The sequence below is a fragment of the Catharus ustulatus genome, chromosome 3 (genome assembly GCF_009819885.2).
Source record: "Catharus ustulatus isolate bCatUst1 chromosome 3, bCatUst1.pri.v2, whole genome shotgun sequence".
Taxonomy (NCBI): Eukaryota; Metazoa; Chordata; class Aves; order Passeriformes; family Turdidae; genus Catharus; species Catharus ustulatus.
This window is the reverse complement of record NC_046223.1, coordinates 389,968-417,353: the sequence shown is the minus strand read 5'-3', so window position 1 is coordinate 417,353 and position 27,386 is coordinate 389,968. Positions and strand designations below refer to the sequence as shown.

The following is a 27,386-nucleotide window of genomic DNA, read 5'->3' as shown; positions in this document are numbered from 1 at the left end:
CAACCACACACCAGCGCTCAGAATTTCAAAAGCCACTTTATAAAGCAAATAAAAATATTCACTGATTTGGTACACTCACAGAGAAAAGACCCCTACAAAGAGAGCTAAAAACGAATGGAATCTCTATTTTAAATTAGGTATCAAACGGACAAAACCCACAGCTCCCCCCACGACAAAACCCATGGCGTAAAAGTTGAAATGTTTTCACTGCAGAGTCCGAAAATCCCCTTCTGTGCGAGGAGCAGCCTTGTCAGAATCCCAGTTCTGGGCATTCTCTCCAGCTCTGTGTCCGGCCTCAGGCTCGGGCGCGTGTCCGGAGCTCCCGCTCTTCCCACTCCCTCCCAAAATTCCTCCTCAGCTCCGTAAGAAACGTGCACATTTCAAACAGGCATCACTTAGAAAACTGCAGGGATGGGCGCTTAACAACTTCGTTTTCTTTTTTTTTTTTTTTCAATTTCCCTCCCCCCACAAATAATAAAAAGGACAAAAAAAGCGAGAAAACCCGCGGCCGTTTTCTGCGTGTTGTACAAAAAACAGCGAGGGAGGCAGGAGCTAATTCCAGCTGTACCTTCCTGCGGGAGGGGGGAGATGGAAGGGCCTCCCGGGGCCGTACGCCTGCAAACAAACAAACAAAAGCAAAGCGTTGGTTTTTGGGATTAGCAGCACGGGTAAACAAGCGGGGCGAGCTCCGGGCGCCAAACGGAACGGGGACAAAACATCCTCTGCGTCCAGGCTGAGCATCCCTCCCAAAAGCACTGGGGATGGAGCCCCTGGTGCAGAATCCCAAATAAAGCCAGCCCCAGGCGGGGACTCCCCTCCTGTGGCACCTCTGCAGGGACAAATGTTGGTTATGTGCACGCAGCATTTTCATGTTTTCTTTTCATGTTTTAAAGAAAAAAAACCCTGGAGCTGTGCGTTTCCCAGCAGTCCTTCCAGCTTTAACAAGAGGTCAAAGAGACCCAAATCCCAGTTTGGAAATGACTCCAAATTAGAGGTGTATTCGTACTTAAATCCAGGCATTTGGTACCTCGAGTATCCGGGGGAAAAATCCATTGGAAAAATCTCATTTGAAGTGATTTCCAAACCTGGTGCACTGCAAGTTATTTCAGGGTGATGCACCAACACCAGCTACAGGCTCGGTTTGCTCTTTACCTGGGGATTTTTGGTGTGGAGGGAAACAAAAATCTTCCTTTAAAAGAGAAATCCCTCCCCATCCCAGCCCACGGCGGCCGGGATAACCACGGAAACCTGGGAGCAGAGCTGCTAGGGACGCTCCTGCAGCCAGGGAGGCTCCTGCAGCCAGGCAAGGTTTGTTCCCAGGCTGGAGGAGCTCAGTTAAAAAAGGAAAACGAGCTGCATCCCTCAAAAATGCCTCCCAAAGGCTGAGCAGGGACGGACAAAGCGGAGGTGCGGGACCCGCCGCGGATGCTCCGGGCTGGAATGGAGCTCCAGCCCAACACCTGCAGCAGCCCAGCTCCTTCTCTGCTGCTCTGGGAGAGCTGGAAGGCAGCGAAGCCCCACTCCCAGGGAGCCCCCCAGATCCATGGCAGCTGCATTAATTTTGTTAGCACTCTGCGGCAGCGCGTTTATTAACCTCTTCAGACCATGTTCTGTACGCTGTAAAAAAAGAATTCAGAGGTGAAAGGGCCCAAAGATAATTATTTATGCTGCTACGTGTCACCACTTCCACTTGAATCCCTTTTCAAGGCTTTAAAGCTTTGAAATTTTCAGGCAGCAAGGCCGGATTCAATGATTAGGCTGGCACCCTAAACCCTTTCAGGTACCTTCTCATTTCACTCAGCCCCGAGGAAATAATGACATCTGAAAGTTCATTTAAAAACAACAAGAACAGGGGGGGGAAAAGCAGCAAAACACTGAAATGAAAAGCAGACAAACAGTTGCAGCACAACTGCAAAAGGGAATTTCTTCAGGAAGCAAATCCAGTGGAGCTGCAAGATTTAATCATGAACTCGTCATGTATGTGAATAAAAGCAGAAGGGTTGTCACTGCTGGGTTTCAGTGTTTCCTGCAGCCACAGGTGGGTCTGTGCCAGCACCAGGGCAATGCTGCTCTGCCCAAGACCACACCAGACCCGGCTGTGGCTGCCCACAGGGCTCCAAGGGCTTTCCAGGTGGGAATTAACACTGCAAACCCCGCTGGGGAACCATTCCTGCTCCCCCTCGGGATCCCAGCTGCTGGGCACCACGGTTTAAGGCTGGGAGTGAAGAGCTCCAAGCACAGATTCCTTCAGCAAGTGTGTCCTGCCTGGGATGAAGGGCAGAGCAGACTTTTCCAAGTGTCCTTTCCCAGACTAATTAAAGCCTGCCCAGACTCCAGCAGCACAAAGATCCTCCCCCAATTTTCCCCCGGGAGCACAGCAGCCCCTGCTATGGATTAGTGCAAGCAGGCACTCATTCCTCTGGCTCTGGGCTTTTGGGTAAACCACAGAAGGAAAGATTTCTGAGATCTGATGCTATCAATGCACCTCATCCTGAGTTAAAACGTATTTTAGAGCTCCACTGGTTGGGTCAAAGCTCAGGCCCCATTATTTCCCTGTGATTATAACCCACCTTGTTGAGTTCTGCCTCCAGTGGAGCTCTAAAATACATTTTAACTCAGGATGAGGTGCCTTGATAGGATGCACACCTGGGTGCTGGGCAGGTGGGCAGGCTGGGAGGAAGGAAATTAAAACTAGGAGTGACTGAAAAAAGGGACCTGTCCTGAGCCAAATCAGGCCCCAGCAGAAGGCACACTGCCAACAGTTTGTGCTTTAATTTGCACGTAAAGGATGGGCAGTGGGGCTGTCACCTCCTCCTCCTCCTCCCTGGGACTGGTCACTAACCTTCCCACAGCAGCAGAACTGGGAGTTCCACCTAGATATCCGAACTGTATTTAAAATGAGTGCTCAGCAGTGCAAACACCCCCAGGTCTGGTACAACAGCGTATGCAGATCATGTTTTACTGGGATCACACCCCCAAGAAAATTCCCTGAGCACAGTCACCTGCAGCATTTTCACTCTGTGGCATTTTCAGGAACTGCTGACCCAGCCACCTGTAATTTTGGATTTGCTTGTTCCCTTTTACCCACCCAGAGCTGCTTCCCCACGTTCATCCCTCTGGCTACGAGACCCCAACATTTGCATTAAGTACTTTTCCAGCTCAGAGAAATAACTCGATAAACACTCGAGGGGAGAATAACTGGGCAAAGCTGCAAGAATCTCCAGGGAGAGAGCCCAGGAGGAGGGGAGGGGTGGGGTGGGGTGGGCAGATTTGCTCATGGCAGTCAGGCTGCAGGAGGGTGAGGGGTGTCAGTGGGCACTGCTGGGCAGGGGTTTGGTGCCAGGGGTGCAGCAGTGCAGCACAGCAGTGCCAGGAGAGGGGAAAGCCCCTCGTGTCCTACCTGCCTGCCCCTGTCCAGGCGGTCCTCGGGTCTCTGTGGGTACGCCATGGGCCCCAGCCCCTGGTACTGGGCGGGCTGGAACTGCCCGGGGGACTGCAGCATGCGGTTCCAGGCGAGCAGAGGAGCGGCTCCGGCAGTCCTGCGCGAGGAGAGAGCGCCGTGCTGGGCACCAGGAGCCCCCAGGGCACACCCAGCTCCGTGCCCCAGCTCAGCACACACAGCTGGGGAGCACCAGGAGCAGGGAATGTCCCCCCAGACCTCGCCAAAGGCTGCGCTGCCGCTGCTGCTCCCCGCGGCGGGCTCTGCCCGTTCCCTGGAAGGTTTCCCTGCAGGGGAGGGCTTGCCCATCCCAAGGGCTCCCCTGCACCCCAGGAGCAAACATGTGCCACATGTGCTTTCTTCTCTGAACGCCCAGGCTCCTTCTGGGAGCCCATTCTTCCCAGTTAATTGCAGGTTGCAAATGAATTCTTACGGCGAGCGTTCGGAATCTAGGGTAGGGGCCTTGGCTGCTTTTTCCCATCCATTATTCTGCTCAATATGTCAGGAGGTCTGATCGGGAAGAAACCTTTTCAAGTTCTATTGATGCTGTTTTCAATTGACCACGGTGACCTAGCAACATAAGCACTAATTGGCACGGGCTGAGTGACATTTGGTGTACAGTTTATATGGGAACGCGGGCCCGACATCCATTATGGCCCAGTTTGCCATCCCGGATTACCCACTGCAAGAAATGTTTTCATTTCCCTCAAGTGCCCATTCCAAAGTGACAATTAGACAGCAACAGGTAGAGCACGGCCAATATTGTTTGATTCAAAATATTTAGGGAAACGCTCTGGGAAATGACCCGGTTGTTACAGCTGAGCGCGGCCGAGGGATAATTCCCTAAAGGATTCAGAGCAGGTGGGTCCTGCGGGATGTTGGGGGGGAAAAACATGGACAGGGGAGACAGTTAATCCTTCCTGACCTCTGCTGAAGAGGGGCTTGGCTGAGCAGGGCAGACTGGAGGGGAGCAGAGAGCAGAGACTGCACCCCAGGTTTGGGATGGGGACAGCAGAGAGCAGAGGCTCTGCACAGATTTGGGACAGAGGGACAGGAATTCTACATCCCAGGTTCACCTGCTGCACTACACATCACTCCTCAGGAGAAAAAAAAATAAAAAATCTAAGAGCACTTTATGTTTGTGGGGACTAAACTCTCAAAACCAACATTCTAAGTTCATACTCACTTCTTTTGATTAAGTATTTTGAGCACTAACTTTTTTCCCCTCGTGATTCCCAGAAAACAGCAGATTCTCCAGGACAAACACACTGCTCAGCCATAAGGAAAATGACTGGGAATTACCTGTATTGCATTAACAATCATTCTGCCTCTACAACAAGTGCTGGTGATAAACATGACTGAGGCCCACAGGCCAGCATTGCTCCATGCCTGGAATGGGGAAGTTTGACACAAATTCCTTTTGACATTAATATTTACTTGGCAGGGAGTTTAAACTTTTTAAACTGTTTAGAGGTGTTAACTGTGAGAAGTTGGGACATTTAACAAATCAAACACACCACCACTAACATCAATGCTCTGTTGGGGCATCGATTGATGATTTAAATCAGTGAGGGTAGAGATCTGTACTCAGCAAGGCTGTAACCAAAAAAAGAACTGTGCCACTTGGAGCACACTGGCAGCTACCCACAGAGTTACATCAACTCAAACACTTTCAGCCAGGCCTGCTAAATTCGGGAGAATTTACACAGGAAAACATTCCCGGCTTTGGAAATTATTTCTATGAATAGGCTAAGTGAAAAAAACAGGTGACACATTTCCATCAGCCCTGTCTCTCTCTATGAACTCTGGACTGGCTCAAGAGCACAAAAAGGATCTCTGCAGTGCCCAGGAATGTCAGGACAGAGGGGAGGGGACCCCAAAATTCAGCCTCCCTGCAGCACACCAAGTTTTCATAAACCCTGCACAGTGCAACAAAGGGAAGGGCAGGGACTGGAGACAGACCTGCAGCAGTCCCTCACAAATAAGAGTATATAAACTGGATTTAATTAAGGGGTGGGAGTGGCAACTCCCATGGCCCAGGCAGCATTAAAGTTTGCATTATGAATGAATCTTGCCTTGCAATATTCCACACAGATGAGGCACAGGGCAAGGGAGCCAGGCTTACTTCAGTGGGGATCAAAATGGTTGCCATGGAAAGTGACTGTGGAGAGCTCAGTAAATTCCCCCAAAGCCCATATTTTCAATGGTGAAACATTTGCAAATAAACCCAAGGGCGGGGGGAAATAAAATTTAAAAAAAAAGCAGCAGAAACTTCTTTCCCTTCCTGCATGAACATAAATAAATGTCATTATTCATAGCTGCCACAGGTAGCCAGGCTTTATTGAGCCCACCCCACCGGAGGACACACAAGCCATCAATGAGGGATGCATGTAAGACATCCCTGATTATCAAACCATGTCACATTCCTTCCATTCGATGGCACTTATTGGGCTGTGGATTCCATAATCCTTCCCTGAGTCCCTTCTGCATTTAATTCAGTTCAGCCTTAAGTAGTTAAAGAAACTGTTTTCAGTGGCAACTAATAACTACTGACCTACAGTGACACTGCCCTACAATGGGCTTGTCAGGCCTGAAAAACTTGTACCAAAGAAGCTGATTAGGACTTCAAGAGGTTTGTAGCAAGAATCAATGGCTGGTCTGTGCTAATGCTGCGGCTGCGGCGCAGGAATGATAAAAGTGGAACACCATTAGTTATGCCTCATTAAGCTCCACAGCCCTCCTAAAAAGAAATTTGTTTAGCCTGTCCAAAATCTAATGCAGTTTTAAGCTCTCTGTGTCCAATTTCATAGTACCTCAAAAGCTTCAATAAGATAAAGGCCAAAGAACCAAGAAAGGTACCAAAGCACCAACAGTAAAGTTAATTTTGAAGCCCGAGTTTTAATGGAAAGTGTTTTTCCCTCCTTTTTTTTTAATACAAAGTCCTCGAGCCTCTTAGAGGATGAACACCACGTAGTGGTGGGCTCTCAAAACATCAATAAACCACGGGCATTAATTAACTCAGAAAACCTGCAGCACAGCAGCACTCGCACCGTTTCCAAGCGCGATGCTGCACACGGAGAGGGGAGCAGAGCCCAGCCCGCCCTCCTGGGCACACCCCACACCCCTGCAGCCTTACCTCTGTGGGGTCTGCTGGAACAAGGGCGTGGGGCCTCGCCAGGACTCCTGGGGCCGGAGATCTGCGGGGCAGAACGAGGGGGCAGAGTGAGGGAGAGCTGGGCTGGCCAAGCTGCAGAGCCAGGCTGCGTGTGCCACAAACACGCTCCAAGTCATGGCTCCCTGCTGCTGCCTGGGCACAGTCCTGCTGCCAGCTCACAACAGGCGACTTTGCTGGCTGCAGCACGCCCAGTGAGCCTCACCAGAGGGAATTATGAATTTTAATTGCTGGAGCTGGCGTTGGTTAGAGCTCAGATGCTTTGCAGGTGTCTCCTCTTGAATTTTTGAGGATGCAAAACCTTGTCTTGTCACCCTAACAACTCAGTTTAATATTTGTGTCTCTTGCCAGGACATTCATCACTGTATAAAAAATACAGGCACTATACACTATAAAAAATACACACCCACCACTGTGTTACCACTACACACCATGTCTGTGGCCAACAAAGATGTCAAAGCCACAATATGGGCCAGCTTCCCTCTGACTGGGCTAAGTTATTCCATAAAACAATGGCCAGGACATGGAGCAAAGTGGATGAATCTGTGTCATTTAAGTAAACACAGCTATATTTAGGATGCAAAGCACATTAAAATAAAATATAAATATTTTATCGCTAGAGACAGCAAAGGTGCATTCAGAAGCTGCCGTGGGCAGTGATAACACACTAATAAAACCTATTAAGCATGTCTCAGCTAATGGGATCAGCCTGAATTCAGCCTTTTTGGGTAAAACCTTGGCCAGAGCCCCAGAGCAGGCGTGCAGGAGACCACCCACCCGCCCATTGTGTGTGCCACCCAAACCAGCCCTGCACAAAGGGCAGGCAGGAGCAAGGCTGCTCTAACGGGGCCCGCAATTAAACGCTTGTTGTCCTTCCAAACAACCTGGTCAGCAAACAGGATAAAAGCAGCAGCTCCTCAATAGCACCCAGGCAGCCCCCAGCACTCGGGGCCAGCGTCAATCAAAAGCTCCAGTTTCACTGACACCTTTGATGGCTTTCAATGGCCTTCAAGTGTGACCTAATTCCAACAGCTGGTTCCAGCAGCTGGATAATGGCCGGCACACGGACACCCTGCCACGCTGCCAGCACATGGAGGAAAACACAAAATAAATCAGTCTGTGCCTCTCTCCTAGCTCTGGCTAGCACTTCCCTGCTGAGCAGCCTGGGAGTCTCAAGGGCTTTTCCATGCCTGAACAGGCTGCACCCACACAAAGCCATGTTTATTTTGGAATACAAGGGGAGGGCAACAGAACCCACAACACTCCTGCAGGGGAGAATGTGCAGCTTTCCAACTGGAGCTTAAAATATCTCAAAAAGTTGGGGACAGCCCCCTGAGTGTCACAACTTTCAGTCAAAAATATCCTGAAGTGACTCTCTGTTTCTGATCATGCCCAAGTTTCCCAGAAACATCTTGTTTCCAGACCCTTCCTCTCCATGGGAGCTCTGCTGTAACCACACCTTTCTGCAGCTCAGTTTGAGCAGGACTTCCGTGAAATCATCATCAAAACATTTAACCCCCCCTCCTCCCATTCATTTGTATGGCTGACAGAACAACCTTGGAAGGAGAGAGTCTGGAGCAGTGAATTGCACTTCAGGAAGGTACAAAACAGGAGAAGCAATGACAATTAATATTTTCCTTAGGCTGCAAAACTTAGGCATTTCCCAGAGCTATAAGGCCAAAGAAACTGCCTTCTCTAGCAGCTCCTTGAGTAACAATTTATCTAATCAGGGTGGCAATCAAAGAGAAGATTTTGTGTTTACTGATTGCACTAATCAAAATCACTTTTCCAAGGCAGCTAATTGACAAGTTTACTGCCTGCCACGCCAGTCATAAATCAGATGTCCTGTGCTGCAGGAGCCAAACCTGCCATTCCCAGAGCTGCCACCCTGCACTTGACTCCCCAAGTTATCAGCACAGACAATTATTCATCAGCTGAAAATTGGCACGTCCAAGGCAAATCAGGGAGCAGTGGTGAGGAACACCCCCAGCCCTGAGGCTCTTGAGGAGGAGATGGCTCCTGGCTTGACCACCCTGCCCTTCAGGGGCTGATTTTACTGCAGTGCTTGTATGAAAACACCACAAGCCAAGTGGAAAGCTGCTCTGCACTGAATGGGGGGGTTTGACACTCCTCACCTGTAATTTGTGCTCAAAACCCCAGATTTCTGGGATCCAACACTCACCTTCACAGCTCTGCTCAAAACCAGACCCAAACAGCCCCTAATCCAGGATGGGTTATGATCTTTGGGCAGGTGAACACCCCAGAGGCTGAGCCCAGCAGAAATCTGGGGTTATTTATTTCTTTTTTTGTTAGAAAACAAGTGTTTAAGCAAGCCTGACTCTGCCTGGCAGAAGAGGAGTTGAGGCACATGTGGCTCACTCAGATGGGCTGGGGTCTGACTCTCCAGCCAGGCAGCAGGATGGATTTTGGGAAAGGTGTTTGTAACACCCCTCCTGATGGGACTAATTTGAAATTGCAATGCCTGTCTGGTAGTTCCCCCTTCCCATTCCCCATGATTTTCCTTCCAGATCATATTCCAGCACGGACAAGCAAGCAAAACAGACGAAGAGAGCTGTGTGGAGCAGCCCAGAGGGGCAGGGAGCAGAGGGCACTTACTTGGGAGCAGTTTGGGGATCTGCTGCTGGCTGCCCATGAGGGGCCGGGCGTAGGGGCTGCCGTAGGCTGCGAGCGGCACGGCGTTGGGGTACAGCCCTGGCATGGCCCTGTCCCTGGGCATGGTGTGCCTGCCAGGGGGACAAACAGACAGGGAGCAGCTCAGGAGGCTGTGCTCAACTCCCTCTCCCAGCCCAGCCCACCCCTCTCTCCATCACATCCCAACACACACACACATTTCCTGGGGAGCTGCTCGGCTCTCCAATGGCACAGCTCTGCTTTTCACTGTGAGTCTGACATGCCAGAGGGGTCTCAGTGCAGCCCTGCTTCTCCTTCCTAAAAGGGGGTGCTCCTCCTTCTTGCAGCTCCCCCAGAGCTGTAGGATGGAGAAGGTTTGCCAGTCTTCATTTGCCAGACTTTATTTGCCAGACTTTACTTATCTATATTTATATATCTCCTTTAAAACACTCTCTTCTCTGGCTCTGACAAATGCACGGCTCCTTGCACTCCCCAATATGGAAACCCATTTAATTTTTAAAGTTGTTTTGTTTATAAAAGCATAAAAGCCATTCCTGTCTTCATTAGCAGTCACAACTATCACTCATGCACAATATTCTCATTGTACCTTCTGCACTACAAGCAAGCCTCTGCCAAACAGGTTTTTAAAAAACCCCAAACAACAGGAAAGTTACTTAGAACTATCTAGGAGGGCGAAAAAAATTTGAAAAAGCAAATTAGGCATTACTGCAAAATCGATGTAGTGTTCAGCTTTCAGCAATATTGAATTTATATATCCCAGGCTGAGGTGTCCAACGTGGAAAATCAACAGCACAGCTTGGACACTCCATGCCCATCCCTTTTTTTTTTTTTTTTTCAATTTAAAAAGGAGGGCAGTCACCCCAGCAAGGCAGCCTTACCCCAAGGTTCTGAATGCTGACTGGTCCAAATGCACTGGTTTCCTGTCCCTGTTGAAGCCCAGCTGGGGTCTCCAAGGCCTGCCATCATTGTTGGTTTTTTCCCAGTCTCCTGGCTTCAGAACTGGAGCAGGCTTCCTGAACAACGAGAACAGTTCCATAAGTACTTAACAGAGCCAATACTCAGGTGGATAAATCAGAATGGAATGATTTGAAAGCTGGCAGCTGACACTTACTTTGCCCCAGGTAACACCGTAGCCTTGAAAACAAAGTCTTCAGCAAATTGAGGATCTTTGAATGAGATGCTGGAAGAAAGTATTTGAGGATTAGGCTCATAATGGAGACAAAGTGAAACAGCAATCACTGCTTTATTACCAAGAAAGCTAAAAGCAAACAGATGAGCAGAATAATCCCACTCTTCCAGCTGGAATTCATGTTTTCCAGGACCAAGAAAGAAGGAAGACACAAGGAAAGGGAATAATGGCTCCCTGGAAAATTCAGCCTGAGGAGCAGCACCCTGACTGCTCATAGCACCTCCAAAGACAGGAGGAAAAATCCTTGTGACAGAGCAATGGGAGGAGCACAGAACAATTCCAGCCTCCTGACAGGGGCAGATGGAACAGCCAGACCTTTCCTCTTTAACTCATCCCACACAGAAACTACATCCCCACTCAGGACATCCCTCCTGCTCCAACTTCTCTGCACAGCTGCTCTGGTTGAACCAAGCTGTGCCTCTCTGCAGATAAAAGTGACACAGACCACAAGTGATTTTCAGTGTTTGGAGTGCTGCACAGCCTGGCAGGAGAGCCCAGAGTTTACTGACCTGACTGCAGAGTTCTGTGTCAGATCCCTCAGCATGGGAACAGGAGACTCCACCACCCTGGTGAGGAGAAAAACCTCTGTCAGAACACCACAGAACACACTGCTCACCATCTGCTGCTCTGCCAACTAAGCCTGCAAAACATTTATTTCAAAATGCCTTTCCCCTAAACCAAGTGCTCCTATAGGCACTGGAGAGACTGCATCCTTATTTCTGAGTGCCACCTCTCCTGCAGCTGGTGTGTGGGGATTCTCCAGGCTCTGTCTGCAGGAGGCAAGGCCACAAGAGGTTTTTCCTTCCTGCTCCCTCAAAAAAAACTCTGATTTGGTACTCCTCACAACCACAAGAATGGAGAAATGTCTGTTAGAGTGACCTGGGGTGCATTTGCCGTCCAACCAAGCCAGTTTTGTGCATTTAAAGCAAAAGAGGTGCTCAGCACCTGCTTGTATCTCTGAGCACAGTCAGAGAAGTGAGTGTGTGTGCTACAAGGTGAAGATTACACTGACCATTCCTCAAACTGGATGTTTCTCCACTAAACTAAAACCATGAGTACTGTTAGCACGTGTAGCTGGGACCAGCCCTGATTTTAGTGCTGCAGACTAAATGGACAAAGCCAAAACACAACTAAGCTGGATTTTTCTCTGATGCAATGCAGCTCAGCACATAAAAAGCAGAGTTGTGGGGTTTTTAGGCAGGGTGCACTAATGGGAAGTCACATCTGCCCACATTAACATGCACATAAAAGCAGAGGAGCCAAAACGTGACTCCACTGAACAAGGCCACTGAGCACTACCACTGTCATTACCCAGGCCTTGTTTACCTCATAGAACAATGCCTAAAGGCATACAAACCAGCCTGCCACAGGTGAAATGACAAACAAACAGACTCCTCAGTGAACAAACAAATGCATTAGAGTGCTTTAAAGATATCTGAGGTTAAAAAAACGGGATTGCAGAAAGCAAATTCCACTTGCTGGGGATCTCCCCCGCGCTGGAGGTAACCCGTGCTGAATCTGAACACTCTGACACACTTGGCCTTGTCGGGAGTTTCAATTTATTCCTTGTGGGCACAAAACCCATTTCTGCTGCCCTAAGTGCAGGAGAGGCCCTTCAGCAGCAAGAGGGACCACACTCACTGATCCGGGAGGACGGCGTTGTCGTTCAGGGTGAGCTTTCCCTGGATGCCATGGCACAGCTCTGGAGGGATGTCCACTGCCTGTGGGGGGAGAGGAGCTTTCAGCTGCAGCACTGCAGGCCTGCCCTTTGCCCCTGAAGCACCCAGTGCAGCCCACCTCGGTGTTCTTGCTCTTGTACTGCTCCACGATGAAGTCACAGAGCGGATGGTGCTTCCCCACGAAGAGAACGTCACCGCCCAGGCTGTTCCTCCTGGCTGGAGGAAAGATGGCAGTGGGGCATGAGTTCAGGGGAAGGCAGCTGGATAGCCCTGCTGACACCTCCACAAAAGCCCAGCTCCACCCTGATTTAGGAGAAAGCTTTGAGCACAGCAAAGACAATGCCTGCCCAGAGCAGGACGTGGCTGGTGCCAAGGACAGCTGGCAGGCAGTGAAAGAATGGCAATCTTGTGTTCAGTGCAGGAATGCTGAATTCAGAATGGAGAGACACTGCAGATACAGGCAGAATTGATGAAATAACAACCCCAAATCCCCCACACCTCCACAGTTCACCCACAAGAGCCAAACTCACAAACTCAACCCAACCAAACACTGAGGACACCTTGTTAACTTACAATTAAATTCATAGGTGGCAATGAAACACCCCAATTCTTAAAAAAACTCCCCAATTCTCCAACAAAACCCCCCAGTTCTTACTCTCTTCAGGAGTCAGGTCAGGGTACACTTCCTCCAGGGCAGCTCTGAGGCGTCGCTCATCCACAAAGGGCAATAAAGCAACACCTGGCAAAACCAAAGCAGCAATTCCTCACTGAAAAAACCCCAGAGCCTCCCCAAAAACAGACACCAGCATGGCAAGCTCTGATGGGATTCCTCAGCCAAGGAAAAGAGCAGTGGCATTCTGAAGGAATCACACCTGTGCTTCAGAAGTCAGATCTTTGTGGCTTTATTCAAACAAAACCTGTTGCACTCCAGCTGCAAACCTAAAACTTTACCTGCAGTGTAAATTACACCCAGCAGAACTGGCAGACCTTGGGAATTAATATTCTCTAAAGAAAGGAAAAAGCTGCATAAATGCTGCAGCTCTTTTTCCATTCTTTGTGTGCTACAAAATATTTCTGTATTTCCCCAAAGTATTTTTGGCACAGTACTAATGAGCCACTGATTGAGCAGAACGAGATCCATTAATTAAATGCAAAGGAGACAAAAGACAATTACACACTGAGGTTGATAAAAACAGAAGAATGATTAATCTAGTTCAGGACAAATGAACAAATCTAGAATGACTGCTGAAATTGCCAATAATCATTGCCAATCCAAAACCAGTTACTGAACCATAATTTGCTCTTCATACTAATTTCTTTTCAAAAATACACCTGCTGCAAAATACCTGTCTCAACAACAAGCTATCTCTGTGACTCGGTGCAGTGTTTTCTCACTAAGATGATTTTTCAATTTGTCCTTATTTTTACAGGTTTTTAAGACTAATGTCTAAAAATTAAAAAAAAAAAAAATCAAAGTTGAAGTTTCACCTTGCCAAGCATACTTCTTCCCATTCAAATCAATAGCAAAATCTTCAGGGTAGAAGTCAATGATGCTTGATTCCTGGAATTGAGAAAACAGAAATCACCCTTGAGGCCAGCTGTGACACGGGTTCAGAATGCCAAACACAGAGGTCTCTGCTAACAGAAACAGCTTCCACTAAAAGCCATTTAAACCCAAAGAGGGGATGGGCACTTGCAGTGCTCAGAGATCCAAAGTAAGAAATTGAGGAGGAGAGAAAAATTAGGATAAGGAGGAGAAGTTTTGGAGGAGTAAGAAACTGAACCATGTGAAATATGAGAGAGCTGGGCAATGCCATCTAGATTGCAATAAAATCACTTTTAATGACTTTGAGGACCCACTGCAATCCACCACCACCTTTCCCTCCTGCACTCTGCCTGAAGTGAGCAGCAGCACATGCTGCCAGGTGAGCTGAGCCTCCAGGCAGGAATCCAGCAGGGATGCTCACCGGGTCTGTCATGAGTTTCCTCCAGGTGGGCGGCAGGAAATTCCCGCTGGCGGCCGGGAACACCCCCATGAGCTGCTCCAGAGGCTTGAACTGCGGAGAACAGACAGGCAGGGGTGGGACAGGTGGCAGGAGAGGGCAGGGCAGCAGTGGGGGGTGGATAAAGCAGCATGGGGGGGTGGATAAAGCAGCAGCCCTACCGGTTTGGAGCCCTTCTCAAAGTCTGACGGCATGTCCGCGATGCCCTCGAAGTCCGAGGCGAAGGGGGCGTAGTGGAAAGGGTAATACCAGTTCCAGGATGCACAGCCCTGGGGCAGGGAGGTGAGAGGCACAAAATCAGACACATCAGCAGATGGAAATGGTGCAGCACAGCCACCAGCATGGCAGAGAGCAGTTACACTCCTGTTTTCCACATCTGCTGAATTGGGGAGGTGTGGGAGCACAGACCCCCGAGAACAGCACTTGCTGAAGATTTGCTGAGATTTTCTGGTTTTGCAGATTTTCTGGTTTGCACTGGTGCTTCTCCCTGCAGTACCAGCCCTCTGCACACTTGGAGCAGCACTTTGCTCTTCCCCTCTCGTTCTCCTGCCTCCAACACAGCAGGATGCTGTGCACCTCGCCAAGGAAACGCGGCTCCACAGGGTCTAAGTCAAGCTTCCACCTCCTCAGCTATTTTCCTTAGCAGCCCCACTTGAAACAAAAGCTCACTACTATTTTGACTTCCAGTTCTGAACAATTAAATGTCAACGAGGCTCCTCCAGTGGTATTTTTGGTACCAAATTACAGCACCTATAATTATTCGCTGCGGTCCTTCAGACAGAACGTTTCAAAAGCCAGGTGGATTGCTTTCATCCTTTTTTCTTTTTTTTTCCCCCTCTCCAGACAGATGTTCCTCTAGTAGGACATGCCCTGAGTTATTAGCTTTCTGGAGGAATAGAAAGGCATGCTGTATTTATGGACAGCCAGCAGTAGTTACTGAAGTAATTTTTTTATTTTTTATTTTTTATTTTTTTTTTTATTATGGGGAAAGGAAAAAAAGCCAAGCAAAGATCCTCAGGTAAACCTACTCTGAGATCAGCCCTGCCTGTGCTGCCAGCTGGACAGGTGGCAGCCACTGAGGAAAACCAGGAAGTTTTCAGACGACAGCCCAGTGTGGAAGCTCCAAATTGACACAGCCAGGCTGACTTTGCCTTCAGGGCACGGAGCTCCTCATTAACCAGAGCGCAACAAACCCTGCCATGGCTCACTGATCTCCTGCCAATCTGACATCTCAATTATCAACACATTTAAATCTGATACAGATTACTGCAATCACAACACACTGCATGGAGCAGCATGACAATCTGCTGAGGAGACTGACAACTCTGTCCCTTGCAAATTCTTTCACACGGTGTCCTTTGTTCTCCCATCCAGTCACCTGCAACGCCATCGTTTGTGGGAGAGGGAAAACAGCACAGCTCTTGCTGCACCAAGTGCTGCTGCCAGGTGCGAGAACCAGAACCCCAAAATGAGCAACACACTGAAACAGAGCCAGCCAGGAAACTTTGGGGTACCTGATAATAATATCTGAGGACCCAGCAAAGCCCTTCCACGTAGGACTGCACAACCTTGCGGCGGAATTTCTCGTCGGAGGCGTCCACGTCGAATTTGTTTTTGTAGTAGCGCTGCTTCCAGCCCGTCTCCCACAGCCTGCAACACAACCAGGCACAGGTGACACGTCACCAAGGGTGGGCACCTGCACAGATGCACATCTGCAGGTCTGAATTACAGGGCAGGACAAAACCACTTGGTATTTGTATATTTAAACGAAAGCAGAAAAAGCGAGGCTCGGCAGCAACAGAATAAAATGTGACTCTTGGCAGAACAGAGTTTTCCTGTTACCCCAAATATAAAGGCAAGCAAATGCAGAACAATTTCTGTGTTCTGCTGCTGTTCAGACAAACTGTGATTACCAGAGGCCCTTGTGCAGCTCAGCACCCTGTGCTCACTGCCTCACATCAGATGAGCTCCCTCCCACGCAGCATTTCCAGTTCTCAGGCCAGAGGTGCACACTGGGATCACAGGAGCCACCCTGGCCACAGCTCATCCTTCCTTCACACAGCTCCCCCTCATGTCTGTCCACAGATGGGGCAGGGAAAGCAAACACTGGCTCCTCTTTCACACACAGGCAGCTGCACCCTTCAGCTCTGCTGTATCATGTCAGCAAAGAACCAAACTGGTTAAACCCCATAATCCCTTAATAATGATTTGTTTTCTTACACAGAACTTTATTCCAAACCACTCCAAGAGGTCACCTCGAGCTGACCCTGGTCAGACTCTCCCAGAGCCCTAAATCCTGTATGTGGAGATTCAGGAGAGAGCCACGATCCATTCCTTACAGCATGCACATCCCTTTGGCTCTGCAAAGAGGATCTTCCCTTGCTTCTGTTTTGAGACAGCTGCTCGGGACACTTCCTGAATCCTTCCACACTGGTGAGCAGGCAGAGAAGCCAAGGGATGCTCCCAGGACTTGCAGAAAAGCAGGTGAGCAAGGACAGAGCTGCTGGCACTGAAGGCTTGAGGGATGGAGTCAAGAACATCTGCAGGCTCTGAGCTGCCTGGCAGGCAGGCACTTGCACAAATTCAAAAAACCTTTCTGTGAGATAAAACCCATCTGTGGCCAGCTGCAACAATTTGTTCTGGTTTCAAAGTCACTGGAAGTACAGAATGTATTTCCACAAACAGCGTGGTCGTGTCATAGGACATCAATGCAGTTCTTTTTATTTACAATGGCAAGCAGAGAATTAATTTCCACCCAGAAAAGGACATGAAAAAATATTCTGAGCTACAAAAGGTTTAAAAACCTGTGGTTGAATGTAGCACATCCTTCTCCTTGGCAATAGCAACCCTGCCAGAACCACTGCTGCTAGTGAATCACCACAGTTTGTTCAAGCTTCTTTGAGCAGCTCTGCTAACACTCAGATGGAAATGAGATGGAATCATTTATCCTTAAAACTCCTGATTTTATATAAAAGTTCTGCTTGCTTGATTAAAAAAAATAAATAAAATCAGGAAAGAAACACAGGAAAGAAAATAAGAATGAGAGCAAGAATTGTGATATTGGAAGAGCTGATGGGCCCCATGTCACAAATCCACGGTGATGACTGCGAGCAGAATTCCACAAGGAAAGAGCCCCGAGTGTTTTCCCACATCCACCCATGGCCTGACCCCACAGAAAACAAACCCCTGAGGCTGCACTGAAAGCCTTGGCCAACGCAGACTCACTGCTGGTAAATTCCCACAAAATTCCTGCCTCCAGCATCCCAGGCTCAGCCTCCCTGTGACAATGCAAGGACTCAGAGAAACCAGAGCTGCTGCACAGCAGAGATGGAGAAGTGAGGGAGGGCTGCAGGGCTCCAGGATTCCAGGAGCAGCCTGGAATTCTGCTCACATCTCAGGGAATGTCTCAGAGGGAGCCCTGGCTGGGAGGCTGCAGAGCTGCACGCATACTAATCTGGATACTTAGGCTGAGCAGGCAGAGCTCACCCATCTCGCTGGAATTTACTGGATATCCTCACCCTCCACGTTAATTACAGCTGGATAAAAAGATCACAGCAAAGGCACTGCTGCACCGAGCTAAATGGCATTAATTAGGCTGCATCTATCTCAGCAATTTGCTAACAAAGTGCTACCAAAAATGGCTTCACCTGATATTATCCTCGGGCTCAGGTTCACTGTCACTGTCCTCAGATTTGCGCTTAATTCCTCCTCCCAGGGACGGGCTGCCATCAGGAGTCAGGCTGGTGTTGGGAGATGCTGAAGTTGTCTAGGGTCAGAATGATTACAGATAAATAGGGGAAGGGGAGGGGGGAAGAGCAGGATTTATTAGGCTTTTAAAACTCAAGTTAAAATTAACAGCTCTGTGATAATCACAGGCCTTCTCTTCACTCCCAAAAAAAAAAAAGCTGCACAACCCTTAACCCAGTAAAGTCAAGGGGCAAAAGGGAAAACCACATCCCTGTTAAAAGGCAGGCACTGATGCACAGAGGCAAAGATCTCACTGGCTGTGAGAAAGAAAAGGATGCAATAAACAGCACAGTCTGAATTGATTCAGAAACGCCACCCTGGAAATATTCCAATTTGGAACACCGCTGCAGCTTCTGTTACAACTTCCTTTGGAGTGAAAAAATGTGCTTCCAACTCAGGACTGCCAGAAACACTCCGAGTTCCTTCACAGCTGGTCTCTTAAACTCCTCTCAAATTTATCTATTTTAATATTAGAGCCTAAAAGAAATGTCTCCTGTTCCATAAAGGAACTAATTTACTTAAGTCAGGTGCAAAAAAGTTTTGAGATTAAAAGGGAAGAGCAGCAGAAATTACACCTTGAAAAAGCAGATTGTATTTAGACTTCAGAGACAAAACACATCTCTGTGATAAAAACAACTTTTAATATGCTTGCTGTTTGGATGAAGATTTATACCCAGAAAGAAAGTATTTGTCGTAATTGTTATTTGAAATTAACAGGACTTCTAACAGAGCATTTCTTTTCAGTTTTCCCTAACATCTTGCCCAAAATTTCATCCAAGTTTCTCCCTTCCTCAGCAGAAATAAAGAAGATGATTTTATTCAAGCAGGCTTAGAAAAACCAGTCATTAAAAGCCACTTCCCTGCAGAATAAAGTTTGAGGTGTCAGCTTTTCAGGAAAACTCGATGGGGCAGAGCAAAAGGTGTCTGGAGTAACAGGGGCCTCTGAACATCTACTCACAGAGTTGTGCATCCTCATCTCAAAGGCAGCTTGTCGAGGGTTACAGATTGCCTGAGGGCTGGATCGATTGCCCAGGGCTTGAGGGGAAAACTGGCCACCAGGAATAAAGGAAGGATGATCCCTCTGCAAGATAAACACACACAAGGCTGCTGAAAGAGCTGTGTGATCTCCACGCTCTCTCACAATTTTCAGATTCACATTAAGGGGAAATGAATGTACAAAGGCACATTTCTTAAATAAGGAACAGAAAAAAACACAAACAATCTCATGTAAATTTATTAAGCTTTGAAATAGTTCACACACAGGCCAGCAAACATCATGATTATACCTGCAGTTTCAACCTCCAAAAACTAAAGTAGACTTTTAAATTCTTGCTAGTTTTTGCACTGGCTAAGGAATTCACTTACCTTCAATCTCTTCCTTTTTTCTTTTTGCCTTCTTTTAAAGTTATCCTAAACAAAGAACAAAGAGAAATCAAGTCAGTCAGATTCCTTGGCAAATTATTTCAGTATAATCCTCAACTGACCATGTCACAAGGATTTTAGGGAATGTTCTGAATAAAACATGAGTCAATTCTTGTGTCTGTAAATCCGACAGAAATGGGATGGAATTTTCTACCCTACCCCAAAAATCTATGGGGAAAAAAACAGTGGGGTAGTCAAAGCCCCAAAACTCCAGTAATGAGTCTTTTTGGAGCCTGGAAGAATTCACTAGAGATTATAATGAAGAAAACACCAATTTTGGGGTTTTTCCTTTTTCTTATCCTCTAAAAGGAGTGTCTCTGGCTAACAGTAAGTGAGCAAAACCAAACCCCAAGAACAACAAAACAATTACATCGTCGTCTTTCCTCTTTTTGAAAATACTGTCTTCAACTTCCCCAACAGCCAGCATGATCATCTGCACCCGCTGCAGGTTCACAAACCCACTTTCAGTCAGGTAGCCCTGCAGGTCAGAGAACAGCAGAGTTGAAAAGCAAGCCCCTTTTGTGGCAAAGACCAGGAGGTTTTGAAAGGAAAAGGGAAAAACTCTCACCCCGGTTTTGTGCACCACGTTTTTATAGATGTTAACCAAGCGATCGATGGCTCCCTCCCTAAACACAAACCACAGGGTGAGACTCCTGGGAATGACAAGCACAGGAGCTGCTCTTGCAGGGAAAGGAAACAAGATTCTCATCTACCTGATCTCCAGAGATGGCAGGTGAGGGAGGAAGTCATTCCCCACAAAGAAACACATGAAGACCCAGTCATCGATGCTCCTTTCAAAATCAAAAGTGAAAGGCAAGCTGGCCATGGTGAGCTCCCTCTCCAAGTACTGCAACACACAGAGCAGAAAAAGGAGCTCAGGGAACGCTGCACGGGGTTGGGATGGCATTTACAGCCAGCAGCTGCTGCACCTCACCTCTCTCAGGACACACAGGCGGATGAAGATGAACTCTTGCTCCGAGACCGGCATGGTGTCGGCAAACTGATCGTGCTGAAACCACAGGGGACTCACATCACACACAGGAAGCAGCGTCTGGAGAAGCACCCCACAGCTTCTCCAGCCCCACTGCCTCAACAGGAGTTGAGGGAGACCCCAAAGCAGGTTCCCAAGCCCTTGTGCCAGGTCTGCATTCTGCTGCTTTGCACATCTGTTCTGTACTGATTGTTTGTTCTTGTTCAGTGGGAGAAACCCCGAACGACAGAACACCACAAGTGTGCACATCAGGTTTGGCATGGCACTTTTCACATTTCTAAATATAAAAAGGCATTCCCAGCAACAATTTGCACTGTGCTTCAGCTAAAACCAACAGCAAGAACGATCTGAGAATCTCCTACAGATGGAAAAAATCCTAGCAATAGCAAAATTCTTACCTTTCCTTGTTTCTCTCTGGGCAGACCTTGGCAGTCCTTAACCTCGTGCCCCATCTGGTTACAGAGAGCACACGGCTTGGGTTTGTTTGGTTTGAACTCTTCCCTAATGATGGTGAAGTTTGGCTCGTGTGTAGCTAAGCCAAGCATGATCAGATCAGCTACCAAGCAAGGGAGAAGAATAAAATGTGATTAAGGATAAACACTGTCAAGTTTTGGTTTGTTTGTTTGTCTGTTTTTTAAAGTTTAGAAGCAAAGCAAGATGCTGGTGTGATTGCCCAGGAACCACCAGCAAGAGAGAACTCACCATCAGCCCCACACAGACAGTGGTGAGTGTTTGGGTCGTGGTTCGGCTGAGCTGCACAAAAGAAAAACACATTTTGTCAAAATCATGCAAAGTAAGTTATTACTGAGCATATCTTAAAATGTCCACATTCATTGGAATTTTACCTCTTTGTCTCCTGATGTAATCCATGATTTTATGCTCCCCTTCACCAGGAGCACTGGCATCTGACAAAATAACCTGAAAAAAAAAATCAAATCACGGCAACAATTAATGCTGCCACAGGAAAAAAAAAAAAAAAAAACAGTAACTTGTATACTGCACACAGCATCTGACTTCTGAATACTTGAAATGATAATTTATGGTTTGAGCTCAAATATTGTGATTGAAGATGAAATGATTTACAAGCAAGGAGCAAGTAGCTCCAGGCTGAAGCTGACACTGATTCGAACCCCACTGAAACGACGGCGTCACGTTTGACGTGTCCTGGTAAATTGTCAGGGCAATGAGATGGGCACTAGAGAACTCCCAGCCTGAGCTCATTGATGCACTGAAACACGATCTCATCGCCCCCTCCTCGCCCTGAGCAGAATTAGTGTTTATAAAACCCCTGTCTGATGGGGGGGAATCAAGCAGAGCCAACTGCCCTCTAATTGGAGCACTTGAACAGTCTGCAAATTCAGCTGCATTGCCTGCCTGCACTGCCCCTTGTGTGCAGCCAACACAGGGCTGTCACACACACAGCTGGAGTGCCTGGGCAAGGCCAGGGCAGCATCTCCAAGCCCACAGGGCTGGCACCTCTTATTTTCACTGCCTGCCATTAGAGCAGCAGCGAAAACGCAGCCCACGGAGGGAGCAATTACCAGAAAGGAACAGTGCAGAAGATACAATACAATGCATCTTCACACTTCCCCCCAGGCAGAAAAAGCATTCCTGAAGCCCTCTATTCCATTAGGTGAAATGGTGGCTTCCAGCAGCAAAGCTGCTCCTTGCCCTTCAATGAAATCACAGCAAATGGTGCAGGCAGATGGAGTTATCAGCTCGGGATGGATTTCTGGAGCCTTAGCAGGACATGTTAACAGCAGCTCACAGCCAGGCCAAGAACCAAATCTGTCAAATTCCTGCTCTTCAGCCCAGCCCAAAGCCCTCCATGCCCCTCAGGTGTGGAGGGGGAACTCACAGTCAGGTTCTTCCAGCCCGGGTCGCTGTTCAGGCGGTCAGCGATGTAATAGCGCAGGCATTTAGCAAGGTTGTCCATGAACTCAGTTCCCTGCAGGGGGTGGAAGGGAAGGAATTAAACCAACATTCAGCCCCTGGCATGGCTGGCTGCAGGGCCAGGCCACTCACCGGGGTGATACAGTTGCTGTCAAACCTCTCCTTCACCTCCTCCGGAGGCAGGAAGCCACCTGGAGCAACAGAGACAGGGAGCACAGTTACATCCACCAACATTACCACAGGGAGAAACCCAGACAGCTCCCCTGGGAATGATCAACTCTCTGAAACCAGTTTGGTTAATAAAACTCCCACAAAACCAAGCCAGCTCCTACCATTGTCTCCATCCTACAGGTGTTAGCACATTTTCAAACGCTGTTACTTCAGTAAGGCGATTTCAAAGCCCCCCTCTCACTCCAGCTGTGTCACCACCACCCTCAAAGTTGCTCTGACTTTTGTTTCCTCATTGAATTTAGAGTTTCCACTGTCAAGTGACTCCCCTTGCTGGCAGCTTATTATCCCTGTGCAAGAGTATTTCCATCTGATCCCTGCTTTTAAGCCTCAATCCTCCTTTCATCAAGCCCTACAAACGTCCACTTCCTTCCAGAAGGGTTTTGGTTGTTTCTCACTGCATTTATCCCTGCTCTTCTCTTCAATTTATTTTCAAAAGGAATTAAGAGCACTCAACACAAACTCATTTTCAGGCAGGAGGCTGAAGAAGAAAAGATGACATTTTGTTTTTGTCTCAGTTTCTTTGGAAAACACAGACCCAGCCTTGCTCTCCCCTTCTCCCAGCAATGCACACACAGCCCTTCTCTGAACCTCACTGAGGTCATCAAACAAGGTGATTCTCGTGGAAAAACCTCTGACAGGGCCACTGCCCTACCTTTGGCCAGAATTTCTTGTCGGATTTTCTGCTTCTCCTCAGCAGCTTCCATGCCCTCCTTGGAGGCTCGGAATCTCCTGGACCGCTGTTGATTCATTTTGGCACGCGGGGCCTAAAAACAGGAGCAGGAGAGCTTGGGTCACCTTCTGCATCTGGACAGTCCCAAGAACCATTCTGTGGCTGTGGGTGCTGAGGATTTTCCAGCTGGAAACCAAACGTGCCAACACTCACCACCCCATCTATGGCCATGTAGAGGAGCCTCCTCGGCCTCACAATGTTGAAGATCCTGTCGATGTACTCAAAAATCGCCACCATCATCTCATCTTCGTTTTTGGGCGCTGGCCTGAAACACAGAGCACACAGAGCACTCAGTGTGACACCCAAAATGCTGCCAGTGAAGAGGCCCTCGAGTGCAAGGAGCCAAGCCAGGAGCCTTACTTGTCCTCTGGGTGCGTGCAGGGGTGAATGATGCCGTTCATGTCCAGGTAGAGGTTGTCGAACTCCACCTCGTTGGGGTTGGGTTTGCTGGTGTCGATGGGGACCTTGACACCATTGCACTCCTTGGCCTGGGGATGCACAGGGGACAAGGATTTCAGCACAAAAATCCAGCAGCCTTCAATGCACACAGTCACAAAAGTCTGCTGTGGTTTTAAAGGCAGCAGAAGAAAAACAGAATGTTAAGTACCCACATCACCTGCAACTGCACTTTTCACTGTTACACAGCACTTCCTCCTACGGATGTTTTTAACACAACACAAAAATGGGTTATGGGAGAGCACTCATTGCCGCTGAGAAATCCCCTTATCTCATTATTCCTTCATCCTAAATCACCTAGAGCCAGCTGTACTCCTGGACTGCTCCAGCAGCGGATTCTTCAACATCCTCAACAACCACGGTCACTTCTGTTCCCTCACCATAATTTGCGGTTTGTTTTGTTTGAGGCTTTGCTGCTGTGGGGTTTGTGGTTTGGTTTTGTGGTTAGTTTGGTCAAAAGGCAGTAATTAGCAACACTGATTCTCCCTCCCACCAGCCACAGGTGTAACCCACACAGATAAAACCCCAAGGAGCATGAAAAAGAGAGGAGCTGAGCAAGGAAAATCCTGATGATTTTCAGAGGAGTTCTGGGTTGTAACTCAGCGTGCTCTTGGACAGCTGGGCACAAAGCCAAGTTTAAAAATGAATGGCATGTTCTGAGGGTCACAGCAGTGCCTGGGATTCCCTGGGAATCCCATCACATGGAGTTGAGCCAACACCAAGCACTGCCTGCCCCTCACTGAGGGAGCTCCCTGCATCTCTGGTGGAGATTCAGAAGGAAAAAACCCCAAAATTTACAATCACACCGTCACCTCTGGACAATTTTCCTGCCTAAAGCAGCAGCAGCAGGACTGGCTGACTTCTCACCCCCAAAATTAAGCCCTCTAAATACTCAGTTTGGAATTCACACTCAGCACAGCTTTCCTGGCAGATGCCACCCCCTAGTCTGCCTCCCTTACTGAGCTCTCCAGACACACTCAAATGAGGTGGTGCTAGCAGAAAATAAGTGTTGGTGCGAACCCTGCACAAAAACTGGACTCTCCCTGATCCCCAGCCACCCTCTGTGCCCAGCTGAGCGGGGCTCAGAAGGAATCCCAGCTCTGTGAGGCAGAACACGAGCTCCCCTCACAGCCCCAGCCCTGTGGAAGGCAGGCTGAAGTAGTGGCAGCGATATCTCCTGTGATAAAACTAAACTGCTCACTCCTCATCTACAGCCTCTTTTGAAACCATTGAAAACAGATCTTCAAACATGATACTTTAGCTGCAGCTTTATTAATTCCAAGCCATTTGATTAAGAATATTCTCTCCTGGATTTTTTTTTATTATCTTCAAGATCTCCCTCTCATTCTTCCTGCTCAGCTTAAGAAGAAGATTATTTCCCTTTCTTAAATCTGATTAATCTAGCAAGGTAAGAGAACAAGGATCAACTTTTCAATATTTCAAAGAGACAAGCTACGGGGAGATACAAAATTTCTGATTAGAGAGATTTACAGCAATCCTAAAACACACACGGAGCTGATGACATCGTGAGAGAAGCTTGAATTCATCGACAGGAAGACAAACTACAGCTTCTCCCTGCAGTCCTGGTCCACTCTCAGATTTATGACCAGGTTTGAATATAAAAAAAAAATGATAATGCATGTGATTTATCCGTCTGCTGTCCTGGCTGTAATTGCAATGTGCTCTTGAGCTGGAGCAATGTGGATGAGGACAGCAGGAGCTGCCTCTTCACTTATGGCAAATCCACCTCGAGGAATTTGTTGTTTTTTTCCACTCATTTTAATAAAGAACTTTGGCTGGTACAAGCCAAAAAGAAAGGGACACACAGCCAGTAAAACCAGGGCTATGCAAACCTTTGTTTAGCCTAAATGTGAGAGCAGCTTTGATTACACAGAGATTAATGCAAACACTTACACATGTGCTGAAAAAGGCAAATCTGCTCTGAGAGACAACTGCCCCGAGCTGTTACAGATGCAACTGCTGTTTAAACTGTGGTTGCTTTTCAATGACAGATTTAAGGCCCTTTAATCTTAAAGGGTTATCCAGGATTGCCCCTAAACTGAGGGTTCCCAGAGCCTCAGGACCAGAAGAGCCAGTGCTGCTGGAGCTCAGCATTAAGGGAAACTGTTAAGCCCACACAACCCCCCTTCTTCTCTATAAAAAACACCCAGACAGATTCTTAGACCTTAATTATCCCCCATTAAAAACTCACTTCTTGCAGCGACAGGCGAAATAAACTTCCCACCTCGCTGAGAGGGCCTGAAATCACAGCTGCAATAAAACCACAGCAGCACCTCGCAGTTTTAACCAACCTGTGCTGCACTGCCCGAGGCTGAAACGCGGGAACAGCCTGGAAAAGCAGAGCTGAACACCCTGCTGCAGGCGGGGCACACGGAATTCCACCACCTCACCCTCTCTTCCCTGACCTCCTCCACCCTGCTCACACACCTCATCCCCTTCCAGGTGAAAAGAGGAGCAGAGAGGCACGAGCCCTGGACTTTCCAAACCAACAAGAGAACGCAGGCAGCACAATCCAACAGAACACAACACAAGTTATTTGGAAAAGCCTGTGGGAAAAGCAGTTTGGGAAGCAGGAACTCCAGCCCTGAGGAGGAGAATGTGCCATGCTCAGGGCACAGTAAATCCCTCCCACCGTGTCCCACACAATGGCACAACCCTCTTCTGGCTGCAGGGATGTGCCTGAAGGAACCAGCACAAAAAAAAAATTAAATAAAAATAACCAAACATCGTTTCAGCTGCAATACTGCCTGGAAAGGCACCTGTGGAATCCTGTGTGAGAGCCTCCACTGAAACCTGCTGCTGCCACGGAAAGGCAGGTTTTAGAGGATATCTTTGTCCCTGTTTGGGCAGGAGATGTTTATCCTGAACTAGAAAACACCAGCAATGAGACAAAACCCCCTGAGGCTGCTCGAGCTTGAAGAGCACAAGCACAGGCTTGGTGCAAGTCCTGGCTGCAGCGTGACACCCTGGGGCTCTCCCAAAAAATAAAGCCCCAGGATAAAGCAGGAAGCTGAACGACTAATGAAATAGGAGACTGACAGAATAATGAGCACGGCCTGAAAATCGCACAGCTGGAATCAGTGAAACACTGCGAGCTGAAGGAGGGAGGTGAGCACATCCCTGCACTCCAAGGACAGCTCAGCTAGCCCCTCTCAATCCTGCCCTGCCTGCTTTGAGCATTTCCTTGGCGTTTCCTGTCTCTTTCCAAGTCAGGCAGCTGCACGTGTGCTCCCAGCAAGCCCCCATGCTTGCTGCGACTCCTAATTCCCCCCAAAAAATTAAAAACAAAATTAAAAAAAAAATAAAATTGGAAAAGCCGCTTCCTCCACGTGCCCATTCCTCCTCCCGCACCACCGGGGCCGCTTCAAAGCCCGGAAAAAAATCCAAACTCCTCCCCGAAAAAAATCAAGACCAAAGCCAAACAAAGCCAGCCCACAGGGGCACAGCGGGGGCTCAGCACCGGGGGGCTCAGCACCGAGGATTTGCTCAGCACTGAGGATTTAATCCAGCACCGGGGAGGGCTCAGCACCGGTGCGGCCCCACGGGCCGCGACCCCTCCCGCCCGCCCCGCGGAGCACCGGGGCGGCCGCCAGCGGTGCCGAGCGGTGCCGTGCGGCCGGCTCACCTTCTCCTCGACGCAGTTGACGATGATGGAGGGGTACTTGCGGCTGAGCCAGCGGAAGAAGGCCGGGACTCCCATGGCGGGAGCGGGACGCGCCGAGCGGGACCGGCGGCACCGGCGGCACTTCCGGGGTCGGGGG

General features: G+C 48.5%; 1 protein-coding gene across 1 annotated transcript; it reads right to left on the bottom strand.

Annotated features, from left to right (window-relative positions):
- Positions 1–17: 17 nt before the first annotated feature.
- Positions 18–27,386, bottom strand: XRN2 (5'-3' exoribonuclease 2). Its single transcript, XM_033055333.1, has 30 exons — positions 27,251–27,386; positions 23,509–23,636; positions 23,302–23,413; positions 23,071–23,182; positions 22,320–22,378; positions 22,153–22,242; positions 21,140–21,212; positions 20,997–21,047; positions 20,693–20,850; positions 20,238–20,312; positions 20,017–20,150; positions 19,872–19,929; positions 19,674–19,781; positions 19,247–19,291; positions 18,840–18,962; positions 17,782–17,900; positions 15,649–15,784; positions 14,296–14,403; positions 14,099–14,188; positions 13,620–13,692; positions 12,787–12,870; positions 12,250–12,347; positions 12,094–12,173; positions 10,962–11,018; positions 10,375–10,443; positions 10,142–10,276; positions 9,228–9,355; positions 6,576–6,636; positions 3,401–3,539; positions 18–615 (listed from the first exon to the last, which is right to left on the bottom strand). Exons 1-30 carry the CDS (start codon positions 27,323–27,325, stop codon positions 553–555), a joined length of 2,841 nt encoding a protein of 946 aa, XP_032911224.1. The 5' UTR covers positions 27,326–27,386; the 3' UTR covers positions 18–552.

Coding starts and splice junctions, on each gene's coding strand:
- XRN2 (XM_033055333.1), bottom strand. CDS start 27,325: ATGGGAGTCCCGGCCTTCTTCCGCTGGCTCAGCCGCAAGTACCCCTCC. Junction 14,189..14,295: donor TTGAGAAGGGCTCCAAACCG/GTAGGGCTGCTG, acceptor TGTTCTCCGCAG/TTCAAGCCTCTGGAGCAGCT. Junction 10,444..10,961: donor ACACAGAACTCTGCAGTCAG/GTCAGTAAACTC, acceptor ACTTTCTTCCAG/CATCTCATTCAAAGATCCTC.